The 12753-nt window shown below is 44.6% G+C and overlaps 1 protein-coding gene across 1 annotated transcript in view; it reads right to left on the reverse strand.

Annotated features, from left to right (window-relative positions):
* The window catches only part of SLC6A14 (solute carrier family 6 member 14), a 14738-nt gene extending 10326 nt beyond the window's left edge, over positions 1-4412 (reverse strand). Inside the window, exons 1-3 of the mRNA XM_085325587.1 lie at positions 4365-4412; positions 3504-3672; positions 1476-1607 (exon numbers count right to left, since the gene is read on the reverse strand). Of these exons, the coding sequence (XP_085181713.1) occupies positions 1476-1607; positions 3504-3672; positions 4365-4412 (349 nt within the window). The remainder of the gene's footprint in view (positions 1-1475; positions 1608-3503; positions 3673-4364) is intronic.
* Between the last annotated feature and the right edge of the window lie 8341 nt (positions 4413-12753).

The following is a 12753-nucleotide window of genomic DNA, read 5'->3' on the forward strand; positions in this document are numbered from 1 at the left end:
TAATTGTGAGCAGCAACCAAAACATGGGAAGGCTAAAGCCATAAAATGCAGGATATGATCCAAAACGACCATCTCAGATGTCAGGGTTTTTTTTTTTGTTTTTGTTTGTTCTTTTTTCCCCCTCCCTCTCTCCCCCGGACACAATGTTTGAATTGGGCTCATAAAAGAAATGGGGCTGGTTCTGAAGTCCCCCTAAAGGGTAGGTTCAATATTATGTTCTCCAACATTTCAGCAGGAAGTTTTGATCACTTAGCAGAAGGGAAAAATGCGCAGAACTAGAGCTAACCCAGCCAGTGTAAGGAACTCTGTGTAATGGCTACTTGTGGCAATAAATTAGAAGCAACAGAGTAGTATTTCTGTGCCAGTAATACTCCTGTCTTTCTTTGTTACAATGAACTTTGTTCCACGTGTTTGGGGGACATCTGCCAACCATGACCTATCGTTTCAGAGAGCGTATTTAAGGTTGCATCTGCACAGAGACATAAAGCCTTTATTGTGTCTATAAACTTTTTCATTTAACTTWAATTCCCTGTTCTTGTTTTGAAAGGTTGGTTGTGCTGCAAGCAGAAGATTAGAGAGGAAAAAAAAAAGGAGAAAAAAGTATAGATGTTCAGTCAACCAGTAGGACGGCAATCTCTTTTGTTCCCATAGAAGTTGGCAAGTAAAATTCCTATTGTATCAGAAACATAACTTCCTTGTTCCTGCATTAATTCCCCTGATAGATAAAGAGGACAAACAGGACCAATTACATAGTCCTTTACACCCTTCTATACACAACCTGGAGGGATATAGGCAAATAAAGCATGAGATTACTCATTTCCAAACACATAAGTCTCCCCATCAGATCCAAACAGCTAAGCAAACTACCACTAYAGAGTGTAATTATTTCTATCACAACAGGCACCTCACCTTACCAGGCCAGAATCTAACCTGTCTTATCACATCAGCAGAGGGATCTCAGCACAAGGACCTGGCTCATACATGCCACATGCCAGCACCAACAGCAGCAGCCAAATGCAGAATTAGCACCTCCAACGTGTAACTGCCTTGCAAGGTGCTCAGGACATAAAGCGCACAGAAATGGCAATAAAGTTGTTATTTGCAACTTGTTTTAAGCAGCACCAGGTTTTCACCTGGGCTTTCCCCTGCAAAGCGAGCAATGCTATTTCCTCCAGACCGCACATCTGCGGTTAGTGTGACGTGCTGCATGACACCAGGAGAATCATTGATAAGGCCTACGAAGATGTTAGTTCCAGGAGAAAATCATTCATCCACATCGATTTATTAACTGTGGGGGGGGGGGGAAGATCTATTTTGGGACATAGTACTACTGACCTTGACACACTGGCAATACTCTTCACACAGAAAACTGCCTCCCAGATGTAATAATTTTGTGGGGAAATCACTAATCCACATCTCTTTATTAATATAACAATAATTAAAAAAAATCTATACAGAAACACAGTTATACCAACCTTGAAACAATGGTAATATTCTCCATACCGAAATTGGCCCTAGACTGGCAAACTGCCCGAGGGAACATTCCATGAAAAATAAAGGCAAGCCAGCTAACGCCAACATCACTGTATACGGGATTAAAAAGGCACCTGAGGGGGGAAAAGAAGTCATAATAAAAAAAAAGTGAGCCTTTCAGCATTCACCACAACTGTAATGCATTTTATACCTTTTTTTTGCCAATATCCTATTGTGCTTCTTCCTTTTGTACACAACATAAAGATTTGTTCGTAAGTCTTGTTTTCTGTGAGACTAAATACTACCAGCACGAAGAAATGGAGATTACCRGGAGAACTGGTACTGTACATGGAACAATTTCTCACAGAATTAAAAAGATGTCATAAAAAATATCCAACACATACTGTGCTCATAGAAAAAGGAGCGCTGCTCAGCTGTCGGTCCTCTTGGCTCTGTCTGCAGTCTACTTCGCCTTATGGCTTTGACTTTGCAGCTGCGCTAGCAGAGTAGCTGCTGTATGTCAAAGCAAGAAAGTTATTTTGTACGGTTGGCGGTCTCCTGCGACAAGTCGAATCTCTTGTGCAAGTCCATTTTAAAGTGCCCATCAATGAGAACCGCGTTCTGCAAAAAGGAGCAGCACTTCTTTTGTATTTGCTTTGGTTTTTGTTTTGGGTATGCGAACGATAGGGAAGGTGAGTGCACAGGCTTCCTAAGCACCACTGCATATCCAACCTGATATCTGCACAYGTAACTAAACAGAAAACTATCCTGGTTACCAGCAGCCTACTTAAAAATAATGAAGTACCCAAATATGCAAAGGACTGCAAATACCTGCTATATTTTAAAGTAGTAAATAGTTGCATTGAATTAACTGAATTACTCCTGTGTTTTGAGCAAGTCTAACACTTGCTCAGTCATGTACAAGTGGCACAGAAAATRGTAGGAAAAAAAAACAGGGCAAGTGAATTTTTAAAACCACTAAATATTCTGCTACAGTAGATTAAAAAAAATTAGTAGATGGGATAACATCATGACTTATTATCATTCATTTTGTCTTCAGTTTAGTTTTCTTCAACCACCATGAGCAACAAAATCAAGCCAAATTCATTCCAGTAAAACCTCTGTACCAAGAATGCCATCTGGTGTTCCCCCAGATATTGACCGTGGTGCATTTACGGCCCAGAAACTGGCTTAAAATGACTGTTAGGTAGAGCGCCTAAGCACACACAAGTAAGTCCTCTGCAGTTACTTGGCATTTACGCTCTTTAATTACCAGCGGTTGCCTGGCGGGTAGGTAAAGCTCTGGATTAGCAGCCGAGGAGGAATCCAGAGCCTCCTTTCAGCTTTGCCACTAGTTCATTGTGTAAGCAGGTAGAGGCTCTCTCTACCTCATACTTCCCAAGCATCTGATGGAGATAATTATTGAGCATGGATAATTATTCCGGCTTAGCTTGTTTGCCTGGCAAAATAAAGGTTGAGAGGGGATTCAAGTGCTCGCTATAAACACATCAGGGAGGTAAACACTGAGGAGGAAGAACAGCCATCTAGGTTAACAGAGGATATTGGCACATTGACAAAAAGGTGCAAGTCAGTCATGAATAAATTTAGTCTGGAAACCAAAATGTTTCTATCCATCCAGGGCGCAGGGTGGTTTTGGAAAAGCTCAGTTTCCTGGCGACAAGGACCAGGACAGGTTTGATTTACAGCTTGAATGGTAGCTGTGATCTTTGGAGTCTCAGTAGCTCCAAGTCCAGCCAATTTTCCTGCTCTCAGAGGAGTTCTGGAATTCTCAGATGGAAGTTTGTGGTGAAAAAAAAAACAAATATTATTCGCCTCCTCAATTTGATATGCAGAGAGACTGGAGATGCTTCCTCCTCCTCTGCCCACTCCTACCAATGGGCACTATCCTAAGTCCCAGGGTGATGTTTACATCCAGTTCACAACAAAACATGCCCAGCCTCAGAGGATGGCCCTCATCTTTCAGAGACAGCAAGATGTGCCCACCCGTCACCGCCATTCAACACAAGTACCTCCGCCGTTCTGGTAGGTGAGGTAGGGAAACCTCCAGACGTTGCCCAGACCCACGGCATAGCCCACCATGGAGAGCAGGTAGTCAGTTTTGTTTGCCCAGTTGCCACGCTCCTGGTTCTCATCGCTGCTGCTGGCATGGGCATCTTTTTCCGTTGACAAACTGAAGTCCTTGGAAGAGAAGAAGAGGGAAGACTCAGGAGAACTCCAGAGGCAAACAGGCTGATCACAGACACCTTTTTCCAGCCAGAGCAGAGCCCAGGGATTGCCAGGCAAGGCAGCAAGATGAGGTGGGCATAGACAAGTAGATTGCCGGTCCAGCTGGTCCCTTGCAGAGCAGCATGGACCTGCCAGAGAGAGGGTCCCCTCAGAGAACCCAAAGCATCCTCAGGGCCAGCCTTGTCCCACAATCCTGCTCCCACCCGAGTCCCCTGGGCTGCCAGTTCCTGGGAGCAGCTTATCTAGGGCTTCCCTCCCATCCTGCCCCTCCACATGCCCAGATGCCCCTGTAGCTGCCCAGGTGCTCACTTCAGCGCATATCTGTGTGTCCACCTTAAAACCACCTGCCTGAATCTTTCCATACTTGCATGGGTGCCAACCCAAGCTCAGCCCCCTGTCCCTACCTGTCTCAGTGCCCCATACCAGCCCAGGTGCCTGTCCTGTTCCCAGCCCCCCTCACCTGTCCATGTGCCCCACGCACATGCCCAGGGGCTCACAGCAGCTCAGCCCCCTAATCAGTCATCCCCAGACCTGTTCAAGTGCCCTGCACCAGCCTGGGTGCCTGTCTCGACTCCGCCTGCCCGGACGGCCCCCGATCAGTGTCACATGCCCGGGTGCCCCGACGCGGCCCCCGCCCGACCCACCTTCTTCTTCCCGCAGGAGAGGAAGCCCGGCAGGTTGAGCATCCCCATCGCCGCCGCGCCGCTCCGCTCTGCCGCGCCACCCGCCGCCCGGCCCTTTATCGGAGCCGCCGCCCGCCCCCCGCCGGCCACCGCGGCCTCGGGGCTGCCCCGCGGCCGGGCGGAGCCGCCGGGCTGCGGCACCTCCCGCCCCCGCGGCCCCGCGCCGGGCGCCCCCGGCCGCTCCTCCCTGCCCCTTGCCCACTTCCCCTCGCTAATGCCCCTCCGCGCAGCCACCCGCCTCCAGCCCCGACCCACTTCCTCGGCAGACAGCCGCCCGGCCCCGCCGCAGCCTCCCGGCTTGCCACCCACCTCCAGAGCTGTCCACCAAACGCCCCGACCTTCTCCTGCCCGCCYGACCCGTGCTCCTCCTCTGCCTCTCTACACATCCCCACTAGATGCCTGCGCCTCTTTGTCTAACCACTGCCCCGCTGCCTCATCCGTCCAGGCTCACGCGAGTAGACCCCTGCTCACATGCCCCATCCGACCTTCACGCTCATCTATGCCTACCTCTCCTTCCTTCCCTCTTCTGCGTGCTGCAGTCGCAGTTCAGGAGAAGGTGGCTTCTCGTAGGAAGGCAAAGGGCACCAGGGGGTTAAAGAATGTGGCAACTTCAGCTTCTAAACACACCTCCCATGCACAGGACAGGCACAGAAAGGGTAGGTCTTAAAAGAAAACCACCCTCAGAGRAGGAATTAAATAGGTAATGAATTAAAGATGTTTTCCTAAAGAACTCCCRTTTCATGCACCAAAGTAGCATTGCCCGGGCATTCCCTAAGGCCACAAAGGGTCCATCTACACCCTGCCTRTACAGGGGCAAGGGGACAAATGTGGACTTTTGGATTAATAGCTCTTTTCCATTTCAAACTGCTCTCTTCTATGGCTTATCTTCCTTTGGATTCACGCTGTGATGAAAACRTACTTTCCGTCCTCAGTTAGTGCGACCTTTTGTTGAGTAAACTGCTATTCCACATAGCTYGATCTGGCTATGAATAGGAGGTATATGAAGAATGAGAAGCGTGTGATACAGCTTTTGAAAGGCAGGATGTAAAATCAGATTATATTTTATCAATCTGTGCAGCAGATTTTCTAGGAGACTATTTTATAAACTGGAAGAATGCCACTATATTGCATTGTTTGAATGAAAAGCAAGCGGAACTGTAGTGTTTCCACATGATGCAGTCTGTGCAACCAAGAAAGTGCTCCTTCACAGGTTACCTGTAAATTCTGTGCTCAAACAAATTCAAATCACCAAAAGACACACCAAGCTTTAGGCTAGTTCTGTAGGGAATTATACAAAACTCACCTACCCTGAGGACAAACCGACATATCAGTCAAGACTCTTTCAAAGCTTATTTGAATTGTACATGAACTAAACAAACTTTTTTTGACTACTCTGTTCTGAGTCATGAATTTGAAATTATGTATAAATTGAGACAGCATGATTCTACTYTGGTTTCTGGGTAACTTGGTATCAGTGGGTCACCAGATCTCTCAGATGGAAATGAAAATGTTTCTGTAACAATACTGAGCCCGACAATAGCACCAGATTTTCTTCCAAACTCATGATTCAGAGCTGATTATCAGCTTATTTAGAAATAAAGTGAGATGAAAAACAACCTGGTAGCCACAGCCTCTCCCTCCTTATTAGGATTAAGTGTGTGTTGTAATGTTGTAGAGTCACTTACTGTGGCATTTTCTCTACACGTAACTCAAGATGACTAAAACTATACTGCAGGCTCCTGGGGCACATTCTGTTTCTGACCATGTGAACGTTCATTTCTAACGCATTTTCCACATATAAAGGAGAAGAGAGAAAGAAAAGAGTCAAAATTCCAGGGATGATCAGTGGAGAGACGGAAATAGTTAAAGGAGAGAACTGCACCTCAAGCAGGGCTTTGTTTTACCTRTGTGTTAGATATGCAGCCAAGTAGAACATCAGTTAGATTTGCATTGGCTAGAGGTCGAGTCCATTGACTTCAAGCCCTGAAGGCTAACTTCCCTCACGGTTAGCATGGGACCCATCCAGCGAGCACCCTGTAAGCTAGTTACCATTGGAATGTCTCAGCTGGAATCAGAGATAACAACCAGCCAAGCCAAGCCAGCTTAGCTCCAGCAAAGATGAGATCTCCCATCTCCTTCCCAGCAGTGTAACTGAGGTATCTAAGTCACTTTTTGCTCTGGAAAAGTATTCCCTAAATTACTATGGTCTCCATTTACTAAGGATTATACTCATCCTATGAGCACAAAAATAAAAGAAAATAAAGAAAGACCATTAATAATATGCTTAATGCACTGACAACACAGCAAACATTTCCTAGGAATGGGAGCTACCCACAGTTTCCATTTAGTTATACCACTGATATTGCATGTTGGGTATCGCCCTTAGCTAACACGAACACAGCTAYGGCAGTGAAGTAGATGTGTTTGGCATGCATGCTTATTTAAGAAACATAGATTATTCATCTTATTCTTAAATCATACCTTCTGTGATAGTGATGCTTACTGAAATTGGCACCTGGCACACATGCTCAGAACTGAGTTATCAGAAAGTGCTGATTTACTTCTCCCCTTGCCAATGCACAGGAGCTAAAGACCAGAAAATACGCTCTGAAAAGAGGAGCAATGGCTTTAGAGTAGTAGCAATCCTTGCATTAAAGTAGTAAAAAGCAATTCCTGATGTGCCTAGAAGGAAGACAGTCCTCCCCAGAATARAATGATTCAGAAGAACAGCAGGCACTTGAAAATCAGTAAATGTTGAACAGGAAGAGTTGTTTCAGTGCTAACAGTCATAGCCAAAAAAAAAAAAAAAATGGAACCATCATCTACATCCGCTGCAGCAATGGCAGTCACATTAGGGAGCGCACAGTTCCTGAGTTACAAAAACAATTGTAAAGTGGGGACACACACCAGTGACCAGCCACTGAGCTCAGGTCCATGCAATTACAGACACCTGCAGCTTTACCTGCTCCAAAATGCAGGAATCCTGGAAAAACAGTCAGGAAYCCCAAAATACTTTAAGTTTTCTCCTGTTCACAGAAGAACGAGCAGCAAAGGTGGTTGCACATTAAAGTGTCCGCCTATGAGATATGAACCATACAGCCCAAAACAGCTTCTGCCCTAGCTGAGAGCCTAAAATAAGCAAGAGGCCAAGTACAGGAATAATTATCAGCGTTCTGCGAAGCCAACGGTCAAAACTACTATTAGTGTACAAAAACGCTGTGTGAAAAGCTGACGGCACCAGACTCTGTTGTCTTCAAGCCRTTGATGCCATCAATACATTTATCTGCATACATCCTGGTTACAGGAACCAAAYTACACTTAGTGTGCTGCCACTGCAGTATGTCTTTAAGTGTAGCTGCATGACACTTGCACCAYGGTACCCAGTGTGGTGTTATCCACCTGCTCTGCACCAAGAAACAACAAGGCACATGTCAACATGGATTAGATGGTCATGACAAGGATGTCATATCTTTCCACAAAGCCAGAGATGTTGGAGTGAAGGGCTATGCATCTGTATTTGTCCCCTGACCTCAACAGCCTCCTCATACTTTATTCCTGCATCAGCACAGCAGCTTCTACACCAGCTTCCCCTTACTGCAGGCAAATKTCAGCTAACCAGATGGCAGTAACACATGCAACCAGAAAAAGAAAATTGGTCTCTGGGATCTGAAGAAGATGACATAAACCATCTAACCTTCTCTCAACAGCACATAATTACTGTCATCCAGGATTCCACAGCTACATTGTATTCTTTAGATGATGTCTTCAGATGATCTGAAAGCCAGAAGGGATGGCTACGAACTCACAGATGAAGCAAAGCAGAAAATTTAAGCCACTGGCTCCCAAAGCAGCAGGAATTATACTCTGATACAGTTGAACAAAGTCARGCCCTACAGATCATATTTAATTTAATGCTTATTGTTTAAGAAAGCATCAGCCTTGATTTAAATACTCCAGGCAATGATGAACTAACCAATTTCTTTGGTGGTAGACTGAACATCAGTGATCTGGAATGAAGTCAAAAACTTTTTCACTATCTTAAGTCAGTCATTGGACAAGTAATCCATGAAAGCAACATAGCAATCTCCATCCAGCACGAAATGTGCTATTGCATCGTATGCCAACAGTAAGGAAGATGGAAATATACCTGGAAGAAAGCAGAGCAAGAACTGGCCCTTCTGCTCAGGAGGCAAGATGGAGAGGCAACGTTCGGATCAGAAACAGCACGGGCTATGTGCATTACACAAAGACCATTGCTCCCAAAGTGCAAGGTCTGTGACTGAAGAAAGAAAGGCACTTAGAGAAGCAGACTGTCATGGGTTATAATAAAACACGAAGAGAGTGGAAATTAATTATTAGAAGTCCTTGGGCCAATRCTTGCTTGCCTAATTCCAGTGGCCCCTATCCAGCAGTTCACACRAGTCAGACAGTTGAGACACAAGCCAGATTCTGCTGTTAATTCTGCTGTTCCCTTCAGGGCTGGGGGTAGGATTTTGCTTGCAGGAGAAGATGCTCTTATGTATCCTTTCTCCTGAATCTATTTTCCTCCTTCCTCAGTTCTGTTCCTTTTCTACATGGCTGGGATACTTATCACTGCTGTTCGAGAGGCCATCAGAAGTGGGGCATCTGCTCCATTTGAAACTCACAGCCAAGAGCTCATTTTCATCAACAGTTTTGCACAATGGAAATTCTAAGATATTTTGATTCAGAAGCATAGAGGGTGTGGAAAGTTTTTACTATTATTTAAAGAGTTTGATTCATTATTATAATTATAAAATACTATCATTACAATCTAGAATGAAAGATACAAGTCAGAAGAAATAAACAGAAAGTGGAAACAAACCACAAAAAAAAAAATGTTTTAGTTTTGAATTATTTCAGAAATCTTCTATCAATAGTTTTACCAAAATTGAAATATTTGATGTGAATCTGTCAATTATGGAGGAGTGGGATAGCCTGAAGGAAAACCTCCATAAAATTTTTAGATGTTCTCTATTATGCATTATGCAATCGATTTGTCTTGACCTAATCTCAAAGATGGGTGTTTGAAGAGATTTTTTTTTTTACCCTCTCATTTTAGCACTTTTGAACTCATCTACGTGGCCATCTCAGGTGAGAAAGGCAGCTGAGCTACTCCTGCTGAGCTACTTACCACTTGTGGATGCTCTGCTACTGCACCTATATTAGACACCTGAAAGCTAACTCATTTATCTCTTCACAGCAGTGGAGCTGCAAATGTCCACTATAGAAGGCTGATGCATTTTGTATTTAAGTCACACTTCCAGGAAAATCCCTCTTTTATATTGGAGGGTGGAGACTTGAAACTACATGAAAAGCAATTTTGCCTGCGGGCATTTTTAGTAGGCTGCAACCTTCAATTAACATAATACACGCTAATCAAGTTAGTGATTGCAATGTTTTACATATACACATGGGAAAAAAATAAGGCAGATAAAAATAAAAATCTCTCAAATATGCCAGTAAAATGGAAAATCTCTATACTACCCATCCTTTAGAAGGTCTGACAGAAGACTCTGCTGTCCCAGCCACTCAGAGTGGAGCTATAAATCTCCATCCACACAATTAATCAAAGCAATCTGAAGATTATTGATGAAAATTATCAGCTCTCTCTCTCTAGGGTACTTGATCTGAACATTAGAAGCCACAATCTATGAGAACGTGTTCATTTATCGCATGTATTCTCAAAATTTTAGTAATATTTCCCAAACATAAAGCTCCATCTAGAATACAGAGCAAATCCATCAAGAGCGCTAAGGTGTTCCAAGTGAGACAAAGTATAATTTCGGCTTTTACATCAAGTATGCAAACCCCTGAAAACGTCTGCTGAAAYACTCACCAGCTGCGGAGTCAAAGCRCAGCCAACAACTGCCTTTGCAGCCTCCAGCTCCTCTTCCCGCCCTAGTCCTGCCCCTGTGCATGACCAAAAGCAGCTCAGCTTTCCCAGGACTAAGCAGCCTGGTGCCAAACAAACCTCCGGGATCGCCAGGGACACACGAGGCAGGCCTTGCTCCACCCGTCCCCTCCCCGACTGTCCCACCGCCGTGATCCAAACACGTTCAACTTGTCTTTGAGCAAATGAAACACTACATAAACGCAAAACTCGGGTGAGTATCGTTAAAGACACAACARCAGATACAACTACTAAAAGGGAAGAGACAAAAGCACATGAAAACTAGAATCTGGGAGCATGCAATTATCAAGACTAATGATCAGGGGAATGCACGAGTGTCAGAATATAATGACTAGCCTATTAGGAAATATTTCAGAGGTGTGGACATAGAAACTAAGGAGTCATTTTTAATTGAGTACAGTGAAGCCCATGAACAAATACGATACCCATTTTCAAGTTTGCTGCAGTGAGTCCCTCAATCTTATTATCAGTTTACTGTTCAAATTTTTCCCCGATATCAAGTGCTGATGTCTGTGGAGWTCAGCAAAGCCAGGAGATGCTCCGCTCTTTTGACCTCTACGCCTCCTTATTGGTTACACAAACCGCTTCTCACAGAAGATGAAATAAATGCCTATTCTTGAGAGGCTTTTGACAAACAACAAGGCTTTGAAATACAGGCATTGACTACCATAAAACAAAGAGCTTTTAACTCAGTCCACCTTTCATTCAGGTAATTTTACATATTAAGATACAGTCCTGCTATGCGATCGCCAAGAGAATTACCCTTGTGATTGTTCTCCTTCACCGCAGGAGAAAAGGCAGCCTGTAAGCCATGCCCCACGTCTCGGGAAGGGAAATACCTCCGTCAACGCTCTCCTTTGTGCAACATCTATCCCGGTAGGTTAGCAATTACTCTCCGAAATGGCCTATCCAACTCAGTGGACTGCTCATGTAAGCAAATGCTACCCCATATCAAGTAATTGCACCACAAAATCACCCCTTAAAATAAGGCACTTCTAAGTATAAAAGAGAAAATCAGAATTCGTACATTAATATCCACGGCAACGTACAGCCTTTAGCACTTCACTCCCCCAAGCTTAACCACATCACCGGGACATCAGAACAACAGTTACTTAGCTGAATGCCTTTAGAACTAAAAAGAAAATAAAAGGCCATTCAAAAGAATACAAATAACAGTAATAATAATAATGCTTGGCTAGTTCTTCCATAGCTCTTTTCATCACTAGATTTAATAATGCTTTATAACAGGAATTGGCCTTTTTACACTGCACTTACAGAGAAGAGAGCAGAAGTAGGATTGTTCCAGTATTTTACCCAATACCTGTTTAACAGAAAGCATATGAACAGCCGCAGGCACAAGGACTGGACCCATGGATCCCAGAACCCACGATTTCCTCCTTCTTCATCAAGATACCCCTTTCCCATGAWGCCAGGGAATATTCTTGGATCTTCTCAAAGAGGAAAGAAACTTCATCCCCCGCAGATAACACATAATTGAATTGAAAGTGCTTTAATCAGAACACCACAAGTTATTTTAATACCCAGAGCACACACCTCAGTTCCCACAAACCTTGCCACTCCCCTGCCTTTCCTTCTTTTYGCAGCCAGACAGAAGCTCAGGCCCTAGGGCTCAGGCTCTTCCTAGTAGCTGTCCCTCCAGCAGCTCCTCTTCTCGGGCAGCAGCAGAAACAGCCACATTTGCCCCCCAAATCTCAGCAGAAGGGATGCCTCTGAGCAAAAGGAGGTTACAAGCAACTTCCCCTCTCCTCATAGCCTTGTCGTTAGCAAGACAGCAGTGCCAACACCTGCGTGGAGGTGCACCCTCTAAGCATGCTCCCCRAGCACCTGCTCCTATATCCCCTGGGGCCGGACCGCCCCAAGGGAGCCTGCTTTCTGATAAAACACTGATTTCAATCAAGCCACATGGAACTGTCAACACTAAGGGACTTCAGCATCTGCCTAGGCACTTGACTTCCCATACCTAACCTGAGGGCCTCTGGTGTTTAAACACCTTAGGCTTATGCAGCATCTGAGCAYGAGGTTTTGAGGATCACAGTTTTGGACTTCAGTTCCACTTCATTGCCATTTTKTGCTGGTAATTTATTTTGGGGGAAGGGCCAAAGTCTCTATCAGTCACCAAGCAATCTCAGCACAGAAGGGTAAGGGATTGAGTACAGTCCTGATGCAATGTCTCTGTGTGGATGCGTAGCTGGCAGAGTTTCCTTAGAAGACACTTTGCTATTAGTTATGCAGTATAAAAGTTTATCTTTACTGGCAGCTCCACCCTACTAAACCTAATTTCAGCACTTTAGCTTCCCTGATTTACATGAGATCAGAGCTTCAAACTGAACAAACAGAGCTTTATCTCTTCTCCTTTCACAGAAGAGCTGGCAAGTACAGTTGCATACTGAAGAGATA

Source organism: Rhea americana, unplaced genomic scaffold, assembly GCF_003343005.1.
Source record: "Rhea americana isolate MKP2758 unplaced genomic scaffold, rheAme1 scaffold_98, whole genome shotgun sequence".
NCBI classification, from domain to species: Eukaryota; Metazoa; Chordata; class Aves; order Rheiformes; family Rheidae; genus Rhea; species Rhea americana.